General features: G+C 43.2%; 2 protein-coding genes across 3 annotated transcripts; one reads left to right on the top strand and one right to left on the bottom strand.

Annotated features, from left to right (window-relative positions):
- Positions 1-2,838: 2,838 nt before the first annotated feature.
- On the top strand, positions 2,839-15,691 carry ddx27 (DEAD (Asp-Glu-Ala-Asp) box polypeptide 27). Its single transcript, XM_061874447.1, has 21 exons — positions 2,839-3,057; positions 5,005-5,160; positions 5,239-5,298; positions 5,441-5,645; positions 5,768-5,826; positions 5,922-6,005; positions 6,185-6,290; positions 6,355-6,528; positions 6,595-6,745; positions 6,850-6,949; positions 7,036-7,177; positions 7,243-7,396; positions 9,466-9,547; positions 9,616-9,793; positions 9,870-9,976; positions 10,052-10,145; positions 14,642-14,733; positions 14,832-14,949; positions 15,025-15,118; positions 15,438-15,497; positions 15,579-15,691. Exons 1-21 carry the CDS (start codon positions 2,974-2,976, stop codon positions 15,592-15,594), a joined length of 2,316 nt encoding a protein of 771 aa, XP_061730431.1. The 5' UTR covers positions 2,839-2,973; the 3' UTR covers positions 15,595-15,691.
- Positions 15,692-15,773: 82 nt separating this feature from the next.
- Positions 15,774-26,001, bottom strand: LOC133535042 (potassium voltage-gated channel subfamily KQT member 2). 2 transcript variants are annotated; one of them, XM_061874446.1, is made up of 19 exons: positions 25,541-26,001; positions 23,331-23,478; positions 23,132-23,222; positions 22,936-23,062; positions 22,686-22,861; positions 21,964-22,089; positions 21,739-21,849; positions 21,567-21,662; positions 21,396-21,490; positions 21,256-21,324; positions 21,147-21,176; positions 21,002-21,081; positions 20,734-20,928; positions 20,489-20,536; positions 20,314-20,422; positions 18,683-18,814; positions 18,492-18,612; positions 18,251-18,426; positions 15,774-18,175 (listed from the first exon to the last, which is right to left on the bottom strand). In XM_061874446.1, exons 1-19 carry the CDS (start codon positions 25,671-25,673, stop codon positions 17,542-17,544), a joined length of 2,697 nt encoding a protein of 898 aa, XP_061730430.1. In that variant the 5' UTR covers positions 25,674-26,001; the 3' UTR covers positions 15,774-17,541. The 2 variants fall into 2 exon arrangements, 1 of the variants encoding a protein (XP_061730430.1); XR_009802133.1 differs by lacking the exons at positions 15,774-18,175; positions 18,251-18,426 and adding an exon at positions 20,148-20,173.
- Positions 26,002-26,066: the final 65 nt, after the last annotated feature.

Below are 26,066 nucleotides of genomic sequence, written 5' to 3'. Positions count from 1 at the left end.
TGCCATATTTCTGCTGAAAGGATTTAGTAGAGAACATCGACGATAAAGTTCGCAACTTTTGGTCGCTAATAAAATAGCCTTGCCTTTACCGGGAGTCGCAGACGATTACGTCCCAAGGGTGAGGGCTCCTCACGTCCTCACATTGTTTTTAATGGGAGCTTCCAGCAGCAAGAGCTATTTGGACCGAGAAAACGACAATTTCCCCATTAATTTGAGCGAAGATGAAAGATTTGTGGATGATGATATTGATAGCGAAGGACTAGAAAAAAAAAAGTAAAAAAAAAAGGGCGATTGCATTCGGACGGTTTCTGATGTTTTTAGACACATTTCCTAGGATAATTCTGGGAAATCCCCTATCTTTCTATCGTGTTGCTAGTGTTTTAGTGATATTAAATAGTACCTGATAGTCGGAGGGGTGTGTCCACAGGTGTCTTGACGCAAGTCTCTGAGGGAAGTCGACGGCAGCTGCATGGACGGCGCAAGCTCAGCTGTAAGAGGCGACTTTTTACCACAATTTTGTCACCGAAACCTGCCGGTTGACAAGTGGTCGGGAACCATGTCTGCTCTGATCCATAGTAAAGCTTCACCTTCGGGAATTTTAAACAAGGAAACACCGTGTGTTTGTGTGGCTAAAAAGGCTAAAGCTTCCCACCTCCATCTTTCTATTTAATTAATTGAACAAATTGCAAAAGATTCAGCAACACATATTGTCCAGATACTGTTTATTTGCGCGATGAAAAGAGACGACTTTTAGCCGCAAATGGTGCTGCACTAATATGTCCTCTCCAACCCGGGACGTCACGCGCACACGTCATTATTCCGCAACCTTTTCAACAAGAAACTCCGCGGGAAATTTAAAATTGTAATTTAGTAAACTAAACCTGGCCGTATTGGCATGTGTTGCAATGTTAATATTTCATCATTGATATATAAACTATCAGACTGCGTGGTCGGTAGTAGTGGGTTTCAGTAGGCCTTTAATGACCTTTGACAAATCAGGGGACTATTAAATGATGACCTAGCAAAATTATTTTTTTTCTTTTTTTTTGTCCTGTCCAGCTTCTCAGGCAAATCATATAGTTGATGTAGACGCCCATATCGGCTGTTCAGATTTACTTTACAAAAGAGAAGTGTAAGATAGCGAAATTCTTACATATGGCTCCATTAAAGTAATATTTGTATAATGACACATTTCAACTGTGCATAAATTACTAGAATACCCATAGGATAATTACATGCATCACAATAAAGAGTATACTAAACTGTTTTCTTGGTTTTCCATTCTATTTATCTAAAATATATATTGTTTTCTGTCTTTTTGTTTTAGCTTAAATGCGTCTCAACTGGCAGATATGCTTGATTTGTACCTCATGTGTCCCCGCTACACAAAAACGAGGTTGACGTTATTGACTTTATACAGTGGGGCAAAAAAGTATTTAGTCAGCCACCGATTGTGCAAGTTCTCCCACTTAAAATGATGACAGAGGTCTGTAATTTTCATCATAGGTACACTTCAACTGTTCGAGACAGAATGTGAAAAAAAATATCCAGGAATTCACATTGTAGGAATTTTAAAGAATTTGTTCGTAAATTATGGTGGAAAATAAGTATTTCGTCAACCATTCAAAGCTCTCACTGATGGAAGGAGGTTTTGGCTCAAAATCTCACGATACATGGCCCCATTCATTCTTTACTTAACACGGATCAATCGTCCTGTCCCCTTAGCAGAAAAACAGCCCCAAAGCATGATGTTTCCACCCCCATGCTTCACAGTAGGTATGGTGTTCTTGGGATGCAACTCAGTATTCTTCTTTATCACAACCACAACAAGTTGAGTTTATACCAAAAAGTTATATTTTGGTTTCATCTGCCCACTTGAAATTCCCCCAATCCTCTGCTCTCTGGCAAACTTCAGACGGGCCTGGACATGCACTCGCTTAAGCAGGGGGACACGTCTGGCACTGCAGGATTTGATTCCCTGTCGGCGTAGTGTGTTATTGATGGTAACCTTTGTTACTTTGATCCCAGCTCTCTGCAGGTCATCCACCAGGTCCCCCGGTTTGGTTCTGGGATTTTTGCTCACCGTTCTCATGACCGTTTTGACCGCACGGGATGAGATCTTGAGTGGAGCCCCAGATCGAGGGAGATTATCAGTGGATAATTGCTCCCACAGTTGATTTTTTCACACCAAGCTGCTTGCCTATTGTAGATTCACTCTTCCCAGTCTGGTGCAGGTCTACAATTATTTTCCTGGTGTCCTTCGACAGCTCTTTGGTCTTGGCCATAGTGGAGTTTGGAGTCTGACTGTTTGAGGCTGTGGACAGGTGTCTTTTATACAGATAACAAGTTCAAACAACTGCCTTTAATACAGGTATCGAGTGGAGGACAGAAGAGCTTCTTAAAGAAGAAGTTACAGAGATCTTCCTTCTTTGAAGTGACCAAATACTTATTTTCCACCATAATTTACAAATAAATTCTTTAAAATTCCCTACAATGTGAATTCCTGGATTTTTTTTTTCACATTCTGTCTCTCACAGTTGAAGTGTACCTATGATGAAAATTACAGACCTCTGTCATCATTTTAAGTGTGAGAACTTGCACAATCGGTGGCTGACTAAATACTTTTTTTGCCCCACTGTATATATGCCCGCTCGCTCTGATATTGCAGGTAACCAAACTAATTGTTAATTTCGGCCACGTAACTAAAAATAAAATGTTTCTATGTAATTTATATATTGTGTACTATTCATGTTCATTTATTGATAATTCGAATTGGTAACGTACATTTCCAAGCTGTAATTTATGAGTAGAAAAACATAGCAGACGATTGTTTGGAACTTGCACCGGAAGCAGACTGTTTAAATTTCCGGGTTTGAGTCCGGACACGTGTGTGTGTGTGTGTGTTGTGTGCGGATAAGCTTGAACTTTCCAGGATTAAACCAGTTTACATTCGTGTTTTGGTACCAATCCGTCATGTTGGAGCAGCTGGGTTTCATGGGGACCATCACGGATGGGGAGAAGAGTCCAGAAGAATCCGACAGCGAGTCGGACCAGGAGGTAAGGAACACCGACTACCACAGCAGTCTTCTCCCCAAAGAAGTGCACTTACAGGCAGCTAAACCAACCACGGGTAGCGCTTCTGTGCGGAGGTGCACACCAAGTCGTAAATATGTTATTTCACATCATAATAGGACAGTGACTAATATCAACACATCACATGGGTGTTGTTCATTGTTTAACAGATTGTGGTATTTATTCCCGCTGCTCATTCTGATAATTTAAAGAGTCCATCCATCCATCCATTTTCTACCGCTTATTCCCTTTCGGGGTCGCGGGGGGCGCTGGCGCCTATCTCAGCTACAATCGGGCGGAAGGCAGGGTACACCCTGGACAAGTCGCCACCTCATCGCAGGGCCAACACAGATAGACAGACAACATTCACACTCACATTCACACACTAGGGCCAATTTAGTGTTGCCAATCAACCTATCCCCAGGTGCATGTCTTTGGAAGTGGGAGAGTCGAATACATTAAAAAGTTAAAAGGCCTTGTTGATCTGTTGTCCGTGTTCCTTCAGGTCGCCTAAACAAATACATACTAACAAACACATAACAGTATTTAGGTTCTTAGGTTTAGCCATGTTTCAAAATTAATTAGACTAACTTTATTGATCCACAAGGGAAATAGTTCCACACTAGCTCAGTTACTAAGGATGAAAAGTGTAAGGATGGAAAGGATGATGCAGGTATAAAGTACAATAAAAATGTACCATAGCAGCAATATAAAATATAACCTACCGTATTTCCTTGGATAGCCGCCCGGGCGCTAATTAATTAAAAAAAAAAAAAAAAAAAAAAAACCTTCTCACTCCTGCGCTTATTCAAGGCATGCGGTAAAAGTAAGCAGGCGCTAATAATTTTTTAACCTCTTCTCACCCCTGCGCTTACCAATGGCATGCAGTAAAAAATTGAGTGTGATATAAAAAAATAAAAAAATAATAAAAAATTATTCTGCGCCGTGGCCCGTTGGGTGGAGATCACTGCTCTACAACATGTCATCGCGCCCACCTGGATGCATGCATTTCGCCGCTTGTCATAAGAGATTGCAATGCATACTTTAAATTTATTAGCACATGCTTACTTTTACCGCCGGGTCAAATTTGTGACGTCACGAGTGACACTTCCCCTGTCGTCGTTTTCAAAATGGCGGAGGAGGTTTTTTTTGTGCTTTTGCTATATGTAAACCAGGGGTTTTGTTCCACAGCCATACCTTTTACACTGATGGTTGTGCTATAAACAACTTTAACACTCTTACTAATATGTGCCACACTCTCTGAACCCACACCAAACACATTTCTGGAGAACATAGGCTCTGTAACACATTATAAACGCAACATAAGAATTACCCACAATGCCATGCATCCATGACTCTTGGCTATATTATACACGCGCCCCCAACCCCGCCCACCTCAACCGACATACGGAGAGGGGGGGGGGGGGGGGGGGTTTGGTGTTAGCAGGGTGTATAATATAGCCAAGTGTCATGGATGCATGGCATTGTGAGTAATTATTATGTTGCGTTTATAATGTATTACAGAGTCGATGTTCTCCCAAAATGTGTTTTGTGTGGGTTCACAGAGTGTGGCACATATTATTAGGAGTGTTAAAGTTGTTTTATATCACAACCATCAGTGTGATCTGTATGGCTGTGGAACAAAACCCCTGGTTTACACATAGTAAAAGCAAAAAAAACCCTTCTCCGCCATTTTGAAAACGATGACAGGGGAAGTGTCACTCGTGACGTCACGAATTTGACCCGGCGGTAAAAGTAAGCATGTGCTAATAAATTTGGGGAGCGAGTTTGACCCGGCAATAATTCAAGGCAGGCGCATATTACATGCGCGGCGGCTTTTCAAGGAAATACGGTATATGTAATATTAGCAATTCAAATTTCATGGTAGTTGTTGACCTACTACTCATAATTTCTAATTATTTTGTGTCCCAGGACGAGCCGATCGTTCTGAACAGGAAAAAAAAGTTTGGGAGTCAGAGTCGCGGGACGAGAGACTTTAACACAGACTTTGTGTTTGGAGAGAGAGACGGGCTGGCCCAAGATGACGAGTGGATCATGGCTGATGTCATGAAGCAGCTCAAGAAGAAGGTAAAACTCAACGGAATGTACTCAGTTCTGTTGTGCTTTTGTTTTCTCATCCTTTCCTGGTGTTTGTTTGTGGGGCAGAAAACTCTCACCACTCTGGACCAAAAAATTGAGAAAATCCGAAAGAAAAGGAAAGCTGAGGTATGTCCACTTTCTACATCTAATAGCCAATGGTCTTGTGTTGTTTATTGTGTTGATTATTCACATGCTTTGTGTGTTATACTTTGGTACTATGTACGTGTCGGTGTAAAGGTTCAAGTTCTACTTCCTGTCTGCTCTGCAGGAGAAATCATCCCAAAGTGATACAGCCGCATCTTCTGCAGAAAAAACAGAAGACAAGGATGAAGTGGATGAGGGGGAAGAGAAAATGGAAATTAAGACAGATTATGATGAAGAGGCAAAGGAAGAAGAAGAAGAAGAAGATGATGATGATGATGATGATGATGAAGAATTTAATTCGGACGATGAGCAGATCTTGACCAAAGCCGGTGAGTCGAAACAACCATGGGAATTTTATTTTGAATTTTAGGGAAACTGTTATGAAGGAGGTCCTGTTAAAAATAAGGATATTAATGCTAATACCAACAATGTAACTGTTTGCTGCTTGCAGACACGCTGAGAGACAAGAAACAACGGGGCAAGAAAAGGAAGGTGGAGGAGGAGGAGGAGGTGAAGATGAGCTAATGGTTGCCTTTGTTCATGGAGGCTTGTGATTCGTCACAATAGTAACAGTCCTGTGTGTGTGCGCGCACATGTGTTTTCAGGCTCAGTCGTTCCATGAAGACGCATCGGAGTTTGATGACACGCTGACCTTTGACAGCATGAATCTGTCCAGACCCATCCTGAAGGTAATGCCTCTCTGTAGTGTGATCAACCAATGTTATTGTCAAACCTATGCTATGCTATGCTGGATGAACTTTGTTTTGTGCTCATCAAGCTACGTTTGCATACATAAAGGTCAGGCAGTATTAGCCCTTTGTTCTCCATGTGGTGCCAGTTTTGGTTTGAGTTCTCTGGTTCCCTTCAGGCCATCACAGCATTGGGCTTCAAGCAGCCCACCCCCATCCAGAAGGCCTGTGTCCCCGTTGGACTGATGGGCCGAGACCTGTGCGCCTGCGCCGCTACCGGGACAGGTATCTTCCTCACACGGTCCAACACCAGTACCAGATGCTATTGTCAGATTGTTACACTCCTCAGGAAAGACTGCGGCATTCATGTTGCCCGTGTTGGAGCGGTTGGTGTACAAGCCCAAGACGTCCCAAGTGACCCGGGTGTTAGTTCTGGTTCCTACCAGGGAGTTGGGCATTCAGGTTCACTCTGTGGCTCGTCAGCTGGCCCAGTTCACCTCTATCACCACCTGCTTGACCGTCGGTACGACTCTTCACAGGCGTTCGCACTGTTGTTGCGAACTTCAGCTCACCTTTCGTCTCTCTGCAGGCGGCTTGGACCTCAAGTCTCAGGAGGCGGCGTTGAGGGCGGGGCCAGACGTCCTTATCGCCACGCCCGGCCGACTCATCGATCACCTTCACAACACGCCCAGCTTTGAGCTGACCCACATTGAGATCCTTATCTTGGACGAGGCCGACAGGTACTGCAAAAGTCCATTCATCCATCCATCCAGTTTTACCGCTTGTAGTCAACCCCCCCCCCCCCAAAAAAAAATCAAGTAAAATGTTATTTTGTGCTTGTCAGGATGTTGGACGAGTACTTTGAGGAGCAGATGAAGGAGATCATCAAGCTGTGTTCCTACAACAGACAGACAATGTTGTTCTCTGCCACCATGACCGAAGAGGTACTCACACATGACCTCTTACCTGGAGTCAGTGTCATGTGACCTGTGTCTCCATCGCATGAGTATCATGTGATCTCTGTTTTTAGGTGAAGGACCTGGCAGCTGTCTCACTGAAACAGCCCGTCAGGATCTTTGTCAACAGCAACACTGACGTGGCTCCGTACCTGCGACAGGAGTTTGTTCGGATCCGAGCAAACCGCGAGGGAGACCGAGAGGCGGTGGTGGCAGGTAACGTCGCCTCTGATTGTAATGGTTGTCAGGTGACATGATGTCCTGACTCATTTTTGTGTTAGCTCTGCTGACGAGAACCTTCCAGGATCACGTAATGGTCTTTACGCAAACCAGAAAGCAAGCGCACAGACTGCACATCCTGCTGGGTCTCATGGGGCTCAAGGTCGGAGAACTGCACGGAGAACTGAGCCAGAACCAAAGACTGGAGAACCTCAGGTACACTATATATACCACTATATAGACAACATGATTTATATTAATTTGACTGACGGTATAGTAATATTGGGATAATGCATGTTGACAATTTCTAACTATGTTGCATAGGGGTGTAACGGTACACAAAAATTTTGGTTCGGTACGTACCTCGGTTCAGAAGCCACGGTTCGGTTCATTTTCGGTAAAGTAAAAAAACAACAAAATATAAGTTTTTGGGGTATTTATTTAACAAATTTGCTAAATCTTCCACCAAAAATATTTCTCTTAGTGGAATATTTGATGTGAAGTAATCGGAAACCTGGATAGGTCAATAATTCATAATAACATTGATTTTGATTCAGTATTATGTTTTGAGCAAAAGAAAAAAGAAAAATAAACAGCTTTGTTTTATTAGTCAACGTTGCAACTTTTTCTAAATTACATTTAGCCTTTAAGCTTTTGTATTTCACTTTTATTTGTTTTTGTTTATTTTAATAGTATTTTTAGAATGTGTTGTGGGCCTTTTTAAAACATTAGCTGTGGGCAGCAAATGGCCTCCGGGGCACACTTTTGACACTCCTGCTATAGATAATAAAAAATAAAATCTGAAATCTATGGGTAAAAATCAGAGCCTGGCGACGCATGCGCATTTATCATAACTCTCTCGCGCTCTCTCTCTCTTCCTCCCTCGTGAATGTTGCCTGCGCACACATTTTTTTAAATTTTTTTTTTAACCCCTTAACTCTGAACGTACTTTGAAAATACACGCAATCCTAACTTAAAATGTCGGACATTTGAAGCATTTAAGAAACTCCACATGTACAGCCCCGCAAAAGCGGACATGTCCGGTGAAAAGAGGAGGTATGGTCAGTCTATCGTAGCCCGCGGTCGCTGCTAGGCTTGCCGTGTGTTGTTTTTTTTTTTGATTGATTGAAACTTTTATTAGTTGATTGCACAGTACAGTACATATTTCGTACAGTTGACCACTAAATGGTAACACCCGAATAAGATTTTCAACTTGTTTATAAGTCGGGGTCCATGTTAATCAATTCATGGTGCCTCGGTGTGCATTGTTTACACAACTTGCAGTGCGCTACTTATATGTCCGTGTGGAACTCGTTCGATACACCTCTGAACCGAACCGAAGCCCCCGTACCGAAACGGTTCAATACAAATACACGTACCGTTACACCCCTAATGTTGCACTAATTTGACAGCGACAAGAGAAAACACATTGTAGCATCTTCAATAGCGAGCTAATGGCCAGCAAGCATTCCTGCTCTGTGCAAAACTACTTTGAAGTCAGCAATCCTAACCTCCGTAGCGACAAATGAACTAAGTTTTTTACAAGTACCAATATCACTGGAGAATGAGGAAACGCTAAACATGCTACACCACACACTTTAGGGGACAATAATCCATGTTAAATGCTAACTTCAAGTTCTTGAACGTTGGCAAAGGTGGGCGGATCGATACGACTATTGACCGTAACGATAGTATAGTATCAGTGTATGGTCAATACTACAGTGATTAGATATTTTTTTATTATCAAGAAATATTTTGTGGTTTTTGTTATTGTTTACAAACTCAGGAAATAAGTCCCTGGCCACAGGAGTTCTTAAACGCGCCATTCGCTAGCTGGCAACTGACGCACCAATCGCTAGCTGACATCTAGCACGCCAACTGCTAGTTGACAACTAACGTGCCAATTTCTAGCTGACAACTAACACGGAAATCGTTAGCTGACAACTGGTGCGCTAATTGCTAGCTGACAACTGGCTACCTTATTGCTAGCTGACAACTAACACGCCAATCACTGGCTATCTTATATGCAAACATGAACACAACAATATATTTAGTCATGTTATGTTACTATTTGTTGCAGTGTGTTGGCTCAATCTTCATATTTATTTAAAGACATTCACATTTGTGGAAACATTCTGGGGGTAAATATAAAAAAATAGAAACAGTCACCTACAGATTTCACAGCTCCCTTACGGTACATTTGAGGACCCCTATTGAAGACCTGTAGTTTAGAGAGGCAATGGTGATGAAACACAAGGCGCCATGGTGTTCATGTGTCGCTGCAGGCGCTTTAAAGACGACCAGATCGACATCCTGGTGGCCACTGACGTAGCTGCAAGAGGCCTGGACATAGACGGAGTGAAAACGGTGAGGGGCTGCAGGTGGACTTGACAAACAGGCCTGTTGACTGAGGGCACATGCTTCTCCTGTGTCAGGTGATCAACTTCACCATGCCGTCCACTTTGAAGCACTATGTGCACCGAGTGGGTCGGACGGCCAGAGCCGGTCGCTCTGGTCGCTCTGTGTCGCTGGTGGGAGAGTCGGAGAGGAAGACGCTGAAGGAAGTTGTCAAGTCGGCCAAGACCGCAGTGAAGGCTCGAGTGCTGCCTGCAGGTCTGCGAAACATTCTCTGCTGGGCATCTGGTTCACATTTTCTGGCATCCAAACTCTTTTTGTGTGTCTGACACAGACGTCGTACTGAAGTTCAGAGACCTCATCGGCAAGCTGGAGAAAGACGTGGAAGCTGTTGTGAAGCTGGAGAGGGAAGAACGGGAGATGGCTGCCTCCGAGGCCAAGGTACTGTTTGAGTCAACTGGTGACACGTGTCACGTTGGCAACCATGGAATACAACAAGTTGTGTTTTGTGTGTAGTTAAGTGTGGCACAGAAGCGCCTGGATGGCTCTGCCCCCAGTGATACTCCGAGAGTTTGGTTTCAAACGCCACAGGAAAGAAAACAGAGCCGCAGTGAGTAGAAAATCATACACTAGGAAAGTCTGTTTCAAACAGTCTATACGCTTTAGTTTTTTATTCTAACCTTTTACACTCATTCTATACACCAATCATTAATAGTGAATAATTTTGATGACCGATATTTGCAGCCAATATAAATTTACAGTAAAAGTGACACATTGGCGGCAACATTTTGAGTAATACTATTACAAACTCCAACACTTAACATCGTTTAAATGTCTGAAGCATGTTTATTTAAAAAAAAAAAAAAAAGTTCAGGGAGTTTCTTGGCACAGTATCCGCTCTTGTAAGATTATAAATACAAATCTCAATAAACACATAGCACCTTAAAATGTTGTGTCCCTAAAATAATGTTTATCCCTTAACGTCAACTGTGACTGATGAAATGATTCCAAATACACAAATGTTGATATTTACAGACCGTTATCAGGCTGATCACCTAGCAATATTACACTGATCACCTAGCAATATTATACTTATTATTACACTTAATATTACACTTGGGACGGCGTGGCGCATTGGGAGAGTGGCCGTGCGCAACCCGAGGGTCACTGGTTCAAATCCCACCTAGAACCAACCTCGTCACGTCCGTTGTGTCCTGAGCAAGACACTTCACCCTTGCTCCTGATGGGTGCTGGTTGGCGCCTTGCATGGCAGCTCTCTCCATCAGTGTGTGAATGTGTGTGTGAATGGGTAAATGTGGAAGTAGTGTCAAAGCGCTTTGAGTACCTTGAAGGTAGAAAAGCGCTATACAAGTACAACCCATTTATCATTTATTTATGGAAAATGTTTTTTAAGACATTGTCATACAGTGTTATTAAGTACAAAATACAGATCATCAGAAGCATTATTTAGGCAGAAATATCGCAGGTTACATCAACATAACGGTTAGAGCCGACCATCAATGAAGATGCGTGACCTATTGACAAGCATTTTAAAGCTATTACTCCTAATTATTAGTTAATGAATTTATTTTTATGCTTGTGAATGGTTGTTGTAGTGGGGCACGTACCTTAATAACACACCGACAATCCAGAAGGTATCCCAGAAAGAGTCCTTAGGGTCTGTCCATACAGCAAAACCATACAATCTTATTTAACGGTTACTCTATTAATAAGTGATTCACAATTGATGTACTAGTGATGTCAAATTGTATGTATTATAGCCAGTAACAGTATATATTGGGATAGCTCAATATAATTATCAAATAATTGTTTGCAATGTAGGCAGAGGAAATTAATCACAGCAACGGCAGTACATGAGTTTATTAATTTATAAAAGTTACAAAAATACTTTGTTTTTAAATAATCCTCTAAACTGGTATATACCTTTTTTGTGTCATATATTTTTGCATTGTTGTCCAAGTCCTCCTTGATTATTCTGCAAAAAAAAACAAACAAAAGTTAAACACAAGATCACAACAGATATTAATAGAATTAAACATTTTCAAATAACATGCAAATGTACACAAAAAAGAGCAATAACTAATATCAGTACAATGACGCACACATTTACAATACTTGACTATTACGATCACACAATATTAGACCGTAAGTTAACTTATTGCGGTCTAAAAAAGTTAATTAAAAGATGTTAGGCTTTATTTCCAACGTTGAAAATAACTACAGGCACGAGGCCATCTGTAATGGCCGAATATATGGCTCTCCCTCGAGGTAAAGACAGAAACAAAGAGCACGGAGGTCCCTCAACGTAACGACGGTCGAGATCTCGTATTTTAACACAAATGGATATCATTACTGTCACCCCGGCTTGACATGTCTGCTTTTAGAATTTTTAAATGAATGAATAAAGCTCTTACATTTTAATGTCTCTCTTTCCGCTCCGCATAGCATTGCCATGTTGAAAATAATTTTCGGAGTTAAGTGCGCAAAGGATCTCAGGAAAATAAAGGACACGAAGTGTCCACTGATGCAACCTGTCTGCTAAAGGGAGAAAAGAACACATTTGTCAGCCAGATTCGGAGGACACTTAGACTTTTTTGAATTTGAACAGCCTTTGTGCACCGCGATGATGTCGGCACCCTACAAATACGCACTGCGAAAGATGCACCCACCGAATTGAGGCAGCGCACATGTAGTCAAGCTTTATAACAAGCACTAGTTCTTTGCACTACGACAGGGGTAGGGAACCTATGGCTCGCGAGCCAGATGTGGCTCTTTTGATGACTGCATCCGGCTCGGATAAATCTGAGCTGACACTGCTTAACACGATAAGTAATGAATAATTCCACTTGTAATCGAAGTGTTAAAAATAACGTTCAAAATATAAAACATGCTCATGCATTTGAATCCATCCATCCTTTTTTAATTGCACTTGTTCAAGAAGTTGCATTAAGGATAAGAAGTGATTTATTTATTATTGGTTAGTTAAGGGCTTGCCCTCCTGGGGGTTCTTCAGACCACCAAGCACCGACATAAGAGCCTGTCTCAGGGTTTTAGTATTTTTTTATTTTTCAGTAAGTCTCTTAGTTGCTTTCCACCAATTGTCTTTTTCTTTTTCGTTCTCGCACGTACTCTGGCTCCAGCCCCAACCCCGTCTCTCTTTCGGGCTGCTGCTTATAAACATAGCGACAAGTGATTAGATAACAAGGCCCAGGTGAGCCATCTACGCACCTGTCGCCGATTTCGAGGCCGGTCCTGGCAACACCCCGCTTCGCTGCAGGCCCGCAGGCCACACCCACTCCACAGTTAGATTCAGAATAACAATGTTATTACAAAGAATAAAAGACCTATTATACTCCAGAAATGTTGGTCTTACTTAAAAATGCACGCGTTTAGTTGTGTTCAGTGTTAAAAAAATACTATATGGCTCTTACGGAAATACATTTTATAATATTTGGCTTCTTGGCTCTCTCAGCCAAAAAGGTTCCCGACCCCTGCACTACGAGTTCTATAGTGCTTTTACTAGTGCTGTATGAACTAGCTATACACACTAACTCAATAAAGTAATTATTTACCCTTGCTCTTTTATACAATCTAATCACTAGCTCTACAAACCCTAATTCTATGCACTTTAGATCTATGTACTAGGCCTGTATACTGCAGCTCTACTTGGTATGATAAAGTTCCTTGAATCCTAAATTCCACATCTTTAAAGTTAAATTACCAATGATTGTCACACACACACTAGGTGTGGCGAAATTATTCTCTGCATTTGACCCATCACCCTTGATCACCCCCTGGGAGGCGAGGGGAGCAGTGGGCAGCAGCGGTGCCGCGCCCGGGAATCATTTATGGTGATTTAACCCCCAATTCCAACCTTTATACCCTAGTTCAGGGGTCGGCAACCCAAAATGTTGAAAGAACCATATTAGACCAAAAATACGAAAAAATCCTTCTGGAGCCGCAAAAAATTAAAAGCCTTATATACGTCTTATGATGAAGGCAACACATGGTGTAAGTGTTTATATTGGCTATGAACTATCAAAATGACTGTTTCGCAGTCTGATGCAAATCTTTGTTAATAGAAATGTTGAAATGTAGTATTTATTTTACCAATTTTTGTAACATTGAAAAACATTTGTAAAATGGAGGCTTCTCAGAGGGTGAGATATCTCCTAGAAATTACTGGTTTATAATGACGATTGTAGCTGAGAGGCACCATCGCCTCCCCGACCCCATAAGGAATAAGCGGTAGAAATGGATGGATGGATAATGACCAAAGGTGTGTGTCTAAGTTAAAGGAAACGGCAGGCTGTCTTCTTTTATTGGATTTATTACAATCTTTGGCAAGCTCGGTAACGTTTGCTGTGGTCTATAACATGTCACACAAACAACTATCTGCATACAGATGTGTCATGAGACATGCAGATATAAATTAAATACACAGGACATAAGTAAAGGAAATTAGATGAGCTCAAATATACCTACAAACGAAGCATAATGATGCAATATGTACATATAGCATGTTAGCATTTATTAGCTTCCAGTCATGCAGTGACTAAATATGCCTCATTAGCACTCCACAAAAGTCAATACCATCAACAATGCTCACAATTGTGCATTCACACACAGCATGAAACGTTTGGTGGACAAAATGAGACAAACAAGGAGTGACATAAAACACGTCTTACTGTGGCAGTTTCTGAGAAAGTTTTGCGTGTATTCAAACTAGTGTGTTCAAGGACCTCCCATAATAGTCGGACAAAACGGCGCTCGTCATATCTTCATCAGTGAAGCATGTTTAGTATAAACAGGAGTGATTTCTAACAAATAGGAAGGTTTGTGTCATGTTTGCTCTCTTACAGGAACAATATTAAAACAAAAAATATTTTCCCCCAGCATTTCTATTTTCATTCAATTTTGAACAAGCTCCAGGGAGCCACTAGGGCGGCGCTAAAGAGCCGCATGCGGGTTGCCGACCCCCACCCTAGTTCTATACACTAGCTACGTCTTCTTTACATAACACGTAGCTCACACACTTTAGCGCTAGAAATTGTAGTTCTAAGACGGTGTTAAATTTGTCATCAGTGTCGAAGGCGCTGCAAGAGTTCGACTTGGCTCTGCGGGGGAAGAAGAAGCGGGCCAAGTTTCTAAAGGACGGCAAGAAGAAAGAAATGACGGTGAGTTTCTGCTTCTCTTTTTGTGACCTCTGTCTCTCCCATTTCACCTGAAGGCAGCATTGTGTGTGTGTGTGTGTGTGTGTGTGTGTGTGTGTCAGTCTGAGGACCGCGCTCAGTTCGAGATTCTGAAGGCTCAGATGTTCGCAGAGAGAGCCGCCAAGAGGGAGCGACGGCCAAAGAGAGCGAGAGTGTTGGCTGAGGAGGCGCCCTCTAAAGGTTTCAATACAAACATCACTATAGCAGACCAATGTGCATAGCCTGAACTTTGCTCCGCCCCTTCGTCTTTAACAGCCAATCAGAAAGCAAGAAAAGGAGGGCGCAAGTCAGCATTTGACAAAGAGCTCACAAATGTTAGCAACAAAGCTCTCAAACAATATAGAGCTGGGTAAGTGTCACATTTATCACTTTTTGTGTAATTTTGTTATTTTAAAGTTTTTGCTCATCATTTATATATTCATGAATGAATGGATTTCTTCATTACTAATCTATTAATTATATCATGGTCATCTTAATTTAAAGAAATAGTTATTTTATTACTACTTTAATCATGTTGATTTATTATATCTTATTTATTTTACTGTAATTCAACGTTGATTTTTCTTAATGTAGTAACTCCATAACATTGCTTCTTCTATTAATTATATACACCATCATTTTTTAATGACTAACGAGTCAAATAAAAATAACGTTTGTGTGCCATTCAGGCCGTCATTCGCCGACAGGAAGCGCCTGGGCTTGAACAACAAGCGTTCCGGCGGATCTAGGTACTTTTCTTTTCTTCTTAAAAGGGATCTAGGGGTCTTGTTGGCATTAGTTATTCTCAAAACTCTTGTGTCATTTTGCAGGTTCAAGAGGAAATGAGTTCGGTCCAAAATGCCGTCGGTGTGAATTGGCTGTGTATTGTAAATCCTCCTTGTTCTTCAAAGTTTTAAATAAAAGTTAAACTAATGTTACAAAACACTGTTTGGTTTGTCAAATTGACATGTCACATAAAAATGATCAAAATGTAAAACAAAGCTTGGTTGTTCATGAGCAATGAGGAAGAAACAATGCAACTTTTAATGTGAATACAGGTGAGTACAATTGGTCACACGTGGAAGCCACTGTAAATAAAACACTGCTACAATAACATTGACTGGACGTGACGACGCCACCTGCTGGCCAGGTGTTGAAGTGCAGTGCTGGTGACTAATTCCATTCCTAAGTAGTACAAGTGAACTTAATGGCTGACATGCTGCATGGATTGGAAAACCTGTACAAGTACTGTATATCATTAGGACTATGATGACGTAATACCATGGATATTGCTATGTTGTATTGTCAGGCGCTGGTTTCACGTGACCTCATACACGAATATTGTTAGCGTTAGCTTTTTAAAACATTTCTCCATTTTGCAATAAGTACTTGTCAATATATAACATTTGGAGTTAGGGTGTGGAACTTGTTAGCATTAGTGCCACTCTTGAATATATAAAGCCATGCTAAATTAGCATAATATGAGATTATAATAGCTTTAAGAATTGATTTTAGTTCATTTTAGTGCTGCGGATCCGCGACATCGGCAAAAGGTTAGACTGATTTGAAAAAGCTTCTAACACGGTTTTTAAAATGTTTAGGTAAGTTTGTTGTGTATTGGCGCCACCTTCAGGCCCGTGTGACATGACACCGACACAGTTTCAATGGTGATAAGCTCGTCTTTGTGTGACAATACGTGTAGCAGCTATGTGGTGTGTTGATAATTACACAAAGTGTATTTCATGTGGAGACAACGTTCAACCTATCAGGAGTGAGTGTATCCCTGCTGTGAATTAATCAGGAGTGAGTGTATCCAGCTGTCAGCGCAATCTTCCTGTAAGTAAGACCATACACTATATTGCCAAATGTATTTGGTCACCTGCCTTGACTCACATATGAATTTGAAGTGCCACCCTGATCCTATCCTGGAGCATTCAAAGTTCGTTTCACTGGAAGGGGCCAAACTGGTCTCCTGAAAAACAACCCCACACTACAATTCCTCCTCCACCAAATTTCCCCCTTGGCACAATGCAGACCGGAAACGTACCGTTCTCCAGGCAACCTCCAAACCCAGACTCGTCCATGAGATTGCCAGATGGAAAACCATGATTCATCACTGCTCTAGAGTCCAGTGGTGACGTGCTTTACGCCGCTGCAGCCCACACTTTGCATTTGACTTGGTGATGTATGGTTTATAAGCACCTGCTCAGCCATTGAAACCCATTCCATGAAGCTCTCTGCGTACTGTACGTGGGCTAATTGGAAGGTCACATGAAGTTTGGAGCTCTGTTGCAACTGATGCGCTTCAGCATCCGCTGACCCCTCTCTGTCAGTTTACATGGCCTACCACTTTGTGGTTGAATTGCTGTTGTTCCCAAACTCTTCCATTTTCTTATAATAAATCCGACAGTTAACTTTGGAATATTTAGAAGCGAACAAATTTCATGACTTAATTTGTTGCATAGATGGCATCCTATGACAGTTACAGACTGGAAATTACCGAGCTCTCGAGAGCGGCCCATTCTTTCACAAATGTTTGTAGAAAGAGTCTCCATGCCAAAGTGCTTGATTTTATACACCTGTGGCTGGGCTAAGTGATTAGGACACCTGATTCGGATCATTTGGATGGTTGGCCAAATACTTTTGGCAATATAGTGTACTTGATATGAAACCAGCTGTGCGTTTTTGCCTCACTTACGCCAGCTGGTGTTTTAGTAATTCACATTTCTTCTATTATTAGTATTATTATTGTTGTTATTACAGTTTTGCTGGTTCTTCCCACTTTACACTACCCTATTTGTTTCCGGTCCAGGCCTGATCTGAGTGTGGCGACGGGGCACAGAGCTCAGAGTCTGAGTCCGACTCAGCCTGTGCGATGTATGGTCGAATGGTGGGGCAGCATGAAGCCCCGCCCACCCCACGATGGTCCACCTGGTTAGTGGCAGCAGAGTAGAAGCCGTTGTTGAGGAAGTCCAGGTTCTCTCTGGACTGCGAAATGGAGAAGCCGCTAAAGGAGTGTTCCAGCTCGTCGTGGTCTACGGACGGAATGGATGCAGAGGCGTCGCTGTCCAACTTGTCCTCCTCTTGTCTACCTTCTCCATCGGCACACTCGGCCCCTCTCTCGGACCTCTCAGCCGCTCCGCGCTCTGCAGCGTTGTGGCGGTGGGAACGGTTCCCGCCGTGTCGTTCTCCTGCTGGAGGCGGCGGAAGTCGAACTAGCGAAGTGTCCCCTGTCGGGCTTGGTGTGTTGCCATGGCTGCGTTGAGGAGAGTGAGAGGCCTGCTGGTGAAGGTGGGAGCTGATTGGCTGCCATGAGGTGGAGGGGGTGCAGGTGGCAGTGTTGTAGTTCCTGTGTCCCATAGAACTGCTGGAGCGGACGATCTTTGTCCCAAAATGACTTTTGTCCATACTGTCGCCTGGCAACACCCTAAGAAAACAAAACATTTTATTGCAGTTCTGCAAATTTCTGCTGTGGTGTTATGGTGCAGCAGCAGGTACTGACTGGAGGATCTTGTGACTGGACTGGCTCTTCTCAAGCTGCTCCACTGGACTGTGGTAGGGCGGTGCCGGTTCAGGCTCCTTTGATCCAAAGTAGGCGTCTGTCTCTGCCTGAGGGATTCCCATTCGCTGAATGTAGATGTTGACCAAGAAGTCCAGCTTTCGCTCCATGGACAGGACCTGAGGGACGTAAAGACAAATGAGAAGTGAAGGTCTGTCACCAGCACAACTTCTAGCAGTCTCACCTGCTTCTCCACCTTCCCCAGTCGTCCCATCATGCTTGGGTCCTCGGGTAGTTCTTCGCCTGCTGCTTTGGGTCGGTCCTTTTCTGCAATTGGTGTTCCTCTGCCCACGATCTGGTCCACTCTGAAACACGAGAAAGGAAATTCAGACGACCACATGTTGAAAAGACGTCAGAAGTCTTGCAAGAGTCTACCTGGACTGAAGGTTCTTGATGCGTGCTAGCATGTCCAGGTGTCCCGCGGAATACTGCTCAATTACATCCATGACGTCATAGGGACGAAGACTCTCTTTAAACTTCCTCTTGGACACCATAAAGCGCATGATACTAGGACAAACAGGAAGTAGAAAGTCAACACTGAGGATGGACTGGTCTCTCTGGACCCCACCTGTGTCTTAGATTAATATGCTCAAAAGATTCTACACTTCATTGATATATTTGATTCTCTTGCATTCTAAATTAAGTCGTATGTGAATTGGCACCTGATAATGATTGTGGATTGGTGTTGAGTTTAACAGCTGTCACTTGAAGACTTGTGTCCAAACAAGAAACTGTAGTCTAGAAAGTGTTTGTGGACCGCTTGTCCAGAATGAACTTGTGTTTATAGTCAGTTTGAACTGACCATTTTTGTGACAAGATGGTCAACATTGGACTTAGTTCTAAGTTTGCTTTCTGGGCAGATATAGAAAGGATCTGACTCTTCAGTGAATGGGCAACTTTTGGTGGACTGAATGGTGTCTTGTCTTCTGCTGAGAAGGTCCAGACACCCTGTCAAACCAGGAACAGTGGTGTCATAAGCAAAAGTATTAAGACAGCTACAGAAAGTGAAAAGTACAGTAAATATGATGTGGAGTCTGTACTTCTAGAACACCTTCCATTCTTCTGGTAGGACTTGGTACAATATATATGTCAAAATTCACAAAAGTCTATCACTTAAAACCTTTTTATTCATGCCTTTATGGACAATGCTTTGTGCACTGGAAGAAAAAGAGTGTCTTCCTCAAATAGTTTAACAAAATATCCTGTTTAGAAAGACCTACATATGATTCAGGAACAACCTCTGATTGGTTTCATACACATATAAAGACTGGAGGAGGTCCAGAGGATGTCTACTAAAGGATAAAGCTGGAAGTGACGTGGCAGCAAAAATGGGGCTTAAACTACTACAAAGAAGACATGACAGGGATGGGAAATAGGAAAGGACAACATGGATGCTAGCTAGGAGGCTGTGTCTCAATTGGCACACTTGAGTCTTTTGAGAGCATAAGTGCGTCCGCATTAAAAATGCAGTGCACTGTCACTATCCAGATGTTGAACGCAAGTCAAAATGGTGTGTGTGCCCTGCTGGACACTTACAACTCTCAAAGGTTGCCATTTTGGCTATGTTGCGAATAGGGGTGGGACTACCAAACAAATAATTATGCCGGCTTATTTGAAGCATGTGAGTACAGACAAGCAAGGAAAAAGTCGTAATCGTTTGTAATCATTTTACAATTGAAAAGGGGTGCAACATCTTGTAGATATTTAAGCAGAGGAAGAGGAGGAGGAGCAACAGTAATGGACACTACACTGTCAAAATGTGCACACTTAGGAATAAGTATATACTTATACAAGTGTACGGAAGATATATTTCATTGAGACACAGAATGTCTGCTCTTACCCAACAGCTGATGGTGACCTTTGACCCTGGGTGAGCAAAATAAATGAAAGCAAAAATAAATGAAAAATAATAAAAAGTAAACTGACTTAAGTGCAGCAAAGAAACGACAAGCAAAGCGATGATGAAGTGAATAAAATGGACGTGAACGTTCTAGACGAGTCCATACCAGATGGCTCTGATGGTGACCTTTATGCCTGGCGTCAGGTCCTGCGAGACAAACTCACAGTGGCAGCTCTTGTTGTCGTCGGCCAAGTCTTCTCCTGGTAGACTGGCGTCTGCAACAGCAACACGTCACTAGCTAGCGTGCACGTGCGTGTATGCGTGGGTGCGTGCGCGCTAACCTGGTGAGCTCTTCTGTCTGAACTCTTCATCCTGCATCTCTATGAGAACTGACAAGACAAATATAAACTCAGCACCATCACAACAACAACAACAGGAATCATTACACTGTCCAATGAGAAACAAAGCATCCTCACTTCCTGCCCCCTTTTCTTGTCCCCTACCTTGATTTGTGGAGGTTGCAATGGATCAAAGACTGAATAAGACTAGTAAGGACAAATCACGTAATGAGCTGTGACACACTTACCTTCCGAGTTCTGACGGGAAGCGGCTCCTCGGATCCTGAAGGCCTGTCTGGTTCTGCTGCGTTCTCCAAAGCTCCAGCTCTTAGGGACCTTACTGGGACTGTCCTCCAGACTGGGATCTATGCTGGGGGATCGTCGTAAGGCCTGAACACCCCCAGGGACACCAGGAACTCCAGGAGCAACTCCTGGTCCAACCACTGGAAAAAGGAAGTAATTGGTTGGTCCACTTCCAATCATCCGAAAGACTACCACTTTGTGGACATCACTTACCGTTTTGTGGAGAATTTTTTCCTTTGGTTCCTGAACTGCGTGGGGATGAGAAGACCCTCTCCTTCAGACTTACCTTCTGACTGTGGGGACAGGTCTATGGTCAAAGAGTGCTTGTTTTAAATTCAAACTACTTTTGGACTCTTACCTAGGAGACTGTTCTGGTTGGATGTCCTTCCTGCAGGTGAACAAAGCAGACACACAATTAAGTACAAAGTCCTCTGTGCTTCACATCGACAATACCAAAAACATCCAACCTGAATGAAAGTCCTGACTTGTTCTTCAGGTTCCTCAGAAGGTCCAGCTGATTGAGGGGAGGAATTAACCTGCACAGACACGCAATGACACCTCCTGCTACTACGACCTGATCTTTGTCTCCAGGGGCGATTGCACTCACCTGTACATGGGGACGGACACGGTCCTCTCGTAATAGTCCCACGTTGACGTCAGATCGGAGCGACTCAAATTTGTGGCGTACACCCTCCACGCCGCCTGGCCAGGAAGACATGGAAGGTTAGTTCACCTGTGATGTCATACGTTAAAGAGTCCAAATGTGATAATGTCGTACCTGAATGAGTCCAGCTGCTGGGTTACGTCTCTTCTCAAAGTGTTTCTGTCTGTGCTGCTCCTGAACCTTTAGAGCAAAACCAGAACCCAGGATGCCCTGACAAAGAACAAAATAAACACGCAGGAGAGCAGGTCAGTCACTTGGCTAACTCGGGACACTCACACACACTTACAGCTGGAAGGGCAAAGAAGGACACTCCAATGAGAGTGAAAGTTGCTGCCAGCAGGCGTCCGTTCCAGGTGATCGGGAACTTGTCTCCATAACCGATAGTTGTCAAAGTAATCTGACGGAGACAAAGAGCAATCAGAAGTCCTCTTTGCAAAGGATGACACAAAATGACTAGTTTGTTGACATGTTTAACTTTCATATTTGAGGACATGGTTCGTTTGACTCTCACCAATCCCCACCAGAGGGCGTCTGCGTAGGTCTCAAACTGCTCATTATCTTCTTTCTCTGCCAAATAAACCAGGAAACTCGCCAGAATGAGACACAGAAAGCCGATGTACCAGGCAGTGATCAGCTCCTACACACACACACACACACACACACACACACACACACACACACACACACACACACAAACAGTCCTTTAAACATCTAGTTTCCTCCCCAGAGACATCATCATCATTAAGCAACCATCAATAATGTCTACAATCGATGCAGTCCAACTCGCTGTGAGGGATAGCCGTATGCTGCTGTCCTGTGTCTTAGCATGCCAAAATTGAAATGTGACCGTCAAATGTAATTACATTTTTGTGAGGCGACCACATAGCATCACACCGACACTTAGTAACTTTTCCTAAGGGGCTGCGTCTTAAATGGACTAAATTGTGTACTTAGTTCCGGAGTGTGCACATTTCAATAGTGTAGTGTTATCCTTAATGTGTACTTTCCGGAAATCAATATTTCAGAATTTACCTGGTTGTTCTACTTCCCTCTTTCCGGGTGATTGTGACCAATTTTTTTAGCTCATGGCCAAGATGGCGCCTATTGAGGGTAGTAAATGTCCAGCACTGCAGTTTGAGTGTGAACGTGCTTTATGCACTCAAAAGACTAAGAGTGCACCAATTGAAAGCCATTGTGTTACCTGCAGTCCTGGCATCAAAGATCATGGATTACCTTGCTGTGGGCATACACCACGGAACCCAGCAGCTTCCAGGTTCCTCCCCGTCGGTCCATTCGGATCATTCTGAGAATCTGAAGAAAACGCAGCGAGCGGATAGCTGAGGTGGCAAAGACGTTTCCCTGCGTCCCCGCGGCCAGCACCGATATGGACGCAATCAACACCATGATGTCTGCGGTCGGATGAAAAGTCGGGTCAGTCGTCGTTGCCTTGGACCGTGGAGGCCACGCGGGTGTCCACACTCACCAATGACACAGAACGGTTTCCGGGCAAACTTTAGTCGACCTCTCCAGCCTCTGTAGCGACAGCAGCACCCGGCAGCCCAGATGCGAACCATGTACTCAACCCCGAACACCACGATGGTCACCACTTCCTGTTGATGACAAGACAGCCATGCTCTGGGTCAGAGTAATGACCGATTGATGGCTCTGACAGACGTTACCAGGATGTAGAGAGCGTCCTCTGAGCTCTTCTCGTATTCTCGGATGGTGGAGAAGACGGACAGAACCAGACAGGAGAGGACCAAGAGGAACCTATAAGAAAAGAACACTTTAAGACAGGAAGCTTATTGTCTTTCTGAAAGTGATCAGTGTTTCCGGTGACAGATGTGAAATATGAGGACTTATTGATCCAGGACTCACACGTAGGCGTGATAGATGAAGGCCCATCCTCGCGGTCTCTCCAGCACGTTGTACAGAAAGTTCTGAAGCCGCCTGTAAAGGGCGTTTCTTTTGGGGGGCTTCCTGCCTCCTGAGACGCTACTGCGCTGCCGGCGAGGACCTTCATCAGCTCCGCAACACAATAATTTGTGTTGACAAACAACAGAGAAAGGGTGGCATTCACAGCTTGTCTGATACTGTAGTCCAGACCAAAATATAGCAAAAGACACTTAAAGGTCAATTTGGTGTGGTTTGGTTATGGTTCCTTGTCACCTACGATTGTATAGGAACTTTTTTTACATTCTGGAATTTTTTACCAGCTGAGATGTACCAAAGAGGATATAGATAACATCGAGACGTCCTGGAGAGCGAGAGAGTTTCAGACGTCTTTATTGAACTGTATCCATCAAGAAAGGCACTTTGTTAAAAAGAGCCAAACTGTATTTATTAGGAGTGTTAAATTATTTTTAAAATGAAGCATGAATATTCAATAGCAACCTTGGGAATTAATTTCCCAATTAATAAAATTCTTGAATAGAAAATAGAAAATATACTCCAAAATGGAATCAGTGCAGAAAGTCCACGGACAAATACTAAAAGTTAATAAGACACAACTCGACTCGATGCAGCCAAAGTAATAACAATTCTACATTGTTAAAATACATAACATTCGTTGACTATCATCAATTATGTATATCTAAGGATGACTTATGAAGTGTACAATTAAGTCAGAACGTTCTGGCCAGTATGAATATTTAGTCTCAATTTGCTTATTTAAAAATACTATTATTATTATTATTTATGGTATTATTTTTAACACCTTCCTTTCTTTTATACAGGAAGTGAACTGAATTGAAACATGCGAAATGTATGTTGTGAATGAATTATCAGATTGATAAGCAATTGCTACTTCTTTTCATAATGTTTTTTAATATAATTGTCACATCCAGAAGTACGCGGATGACACAGCCATCGTCGGGTGCATCAGGGACGGCAGAGAGGAGGAGTTTCGGAACCTGGTGAGGGACTTTGTTGTCTGGTGCCACACGAACCTCTTGCAGCTCAATCCGTCATAGACCAAGGAGCTGGTCATTGACTTTGGGAGGTCGAGTCCACGGTCACAACCTATTGTGATCGAGGGAGTTGAGGTACAGACCGTGGACTCATTCAAGTACCTCGGGGTTTGGGTGGACAATAAGCTGGACTGGACTGTTAACACGGACCACCAGTACAAGAAAGGACAGAGCAGGCTGTACTTCCTCAGGAGACTGCACTCCTTCAACATTTGTAGAAAACTCCTGTGGATGTACTACCAGTCTGTGGTTGCCAGTGTTCTGTTCTACATGGTAGTGTGCTGGGGGGGCAGTACATCTAAGAAGGACAGCTCCAGACTTGAGAAACTGATCAGGCGGGCCGGTTCTACAATGGGAATGAAACTGGACTCACTGGTGACGGTGGCAGAGAAGAGGACTGTTGACAAACTAGTGAGCATCCTGGATGATGCCAGTCACCCTCTGCATAGCGTTATCAGTAGCCAGAGGAGCCTTTTCAGTGCTGGACTGCTTCATCCCAAGTGCAGGACTAATAGACTCAAAAACTCCTTTGTCCCACACGCCATTAGACTGTACGACTCCTCTCTGGGGCGGGGGACGGGGGGTATTAGGATGACAGGGGATGCAAAACATTAACAGTGCAACACGTTTTCATAACATGGTCACTACTGCCTACTTTCTCTTGTTAAATTCTTATTTTACTGTTATATTTTTATTCCCATTGTTGCTTTTAATTTTTTATTCTTATTGTAATATTTCTTTATTTTGTTTCCATTTAAACCCCCATTATTTACTTTTTACTTTTTTTTAAAATTGATCTCAACTCTGTACACTGCTGCTGGAATTTTAATTTTCCTGAAGGAACTCTCGTGAAGGAATCAATAAAATACTATCTATCTATCTAATGTGCGAATCATTTCTTATTTTCACAGTTTCAGTGCCTCTGACATAGCAACGTTTGGATACAATTCCCTGAAAAAAATGCGCGATAAACTATTATCAGTCTCTGTTGTACGGTCCGGACCAGGCTAGTCCAAATACTCTCCCGCTTTGTTGACTCGCGTTATTATGTCCTGACGTGGCGAGAATGCACGAAACAAGCGGTAGGAAATGGATGGATGGATGGATGGATGTATATACCTGCAATGAGAAGAGCTCCATCCCTGCTGGACTCGGTCCCCCCGGCCTCCAGACCCACGAAACCGACCTTCAGCTTCTTCTGGTCGGCCTGGGCTCCTGGAAACACTCCGCCGTTCCGCGACTTTTGCACCATGACGGAAGGGAGACGAGCACCGATGTTTACTGACTCCCGGCAGACACTCCTCTGACGGCGACCCAGTCCGATTGGAGCATCGCGGAAGGATGGATGCAGAGTTGGGATACTGAGGAGAAAAACAGGCTGCTGATCAGCAGATTATGTTCTCTCCGCCTCAGCGACTTCCCGCGCGGGCAGGAAGCAGAATGACGTCACTGGCTTGTATTGATATAAAAAAACCCTCCATCTCATATCTGATCATCATCATCGAGACAGCACGCAGACCACATGCACCGTGATTAATGTCATACCCCTGGTCACCATGCCAACGCCCCTTGGTTACCTTGACAACCTGCACCAAAGGAACAGATAGGAGATTGTATAAGAGGAAGACCATGTGAATTTGTGATT

This window comes from Nerophis ophidion, linkage group LG16 (assembly GCF_033978795.1).
Source record: "Nerophis ophidion isolate RoL-2023_Sa linkage group LG16, RoL_Noph_v1.0, whole genome shotgun sequence".
Classification (NCBI taxonomy): Eukaryota; Metazoa; Chordata; class Actinopteri; order Syngnathiformes; family Syngnathidae; genus Nerophis; species Nerophis ophidion.
This window is presented reverse-complemented; position numbering and strand designations above follow the sequence as displayed.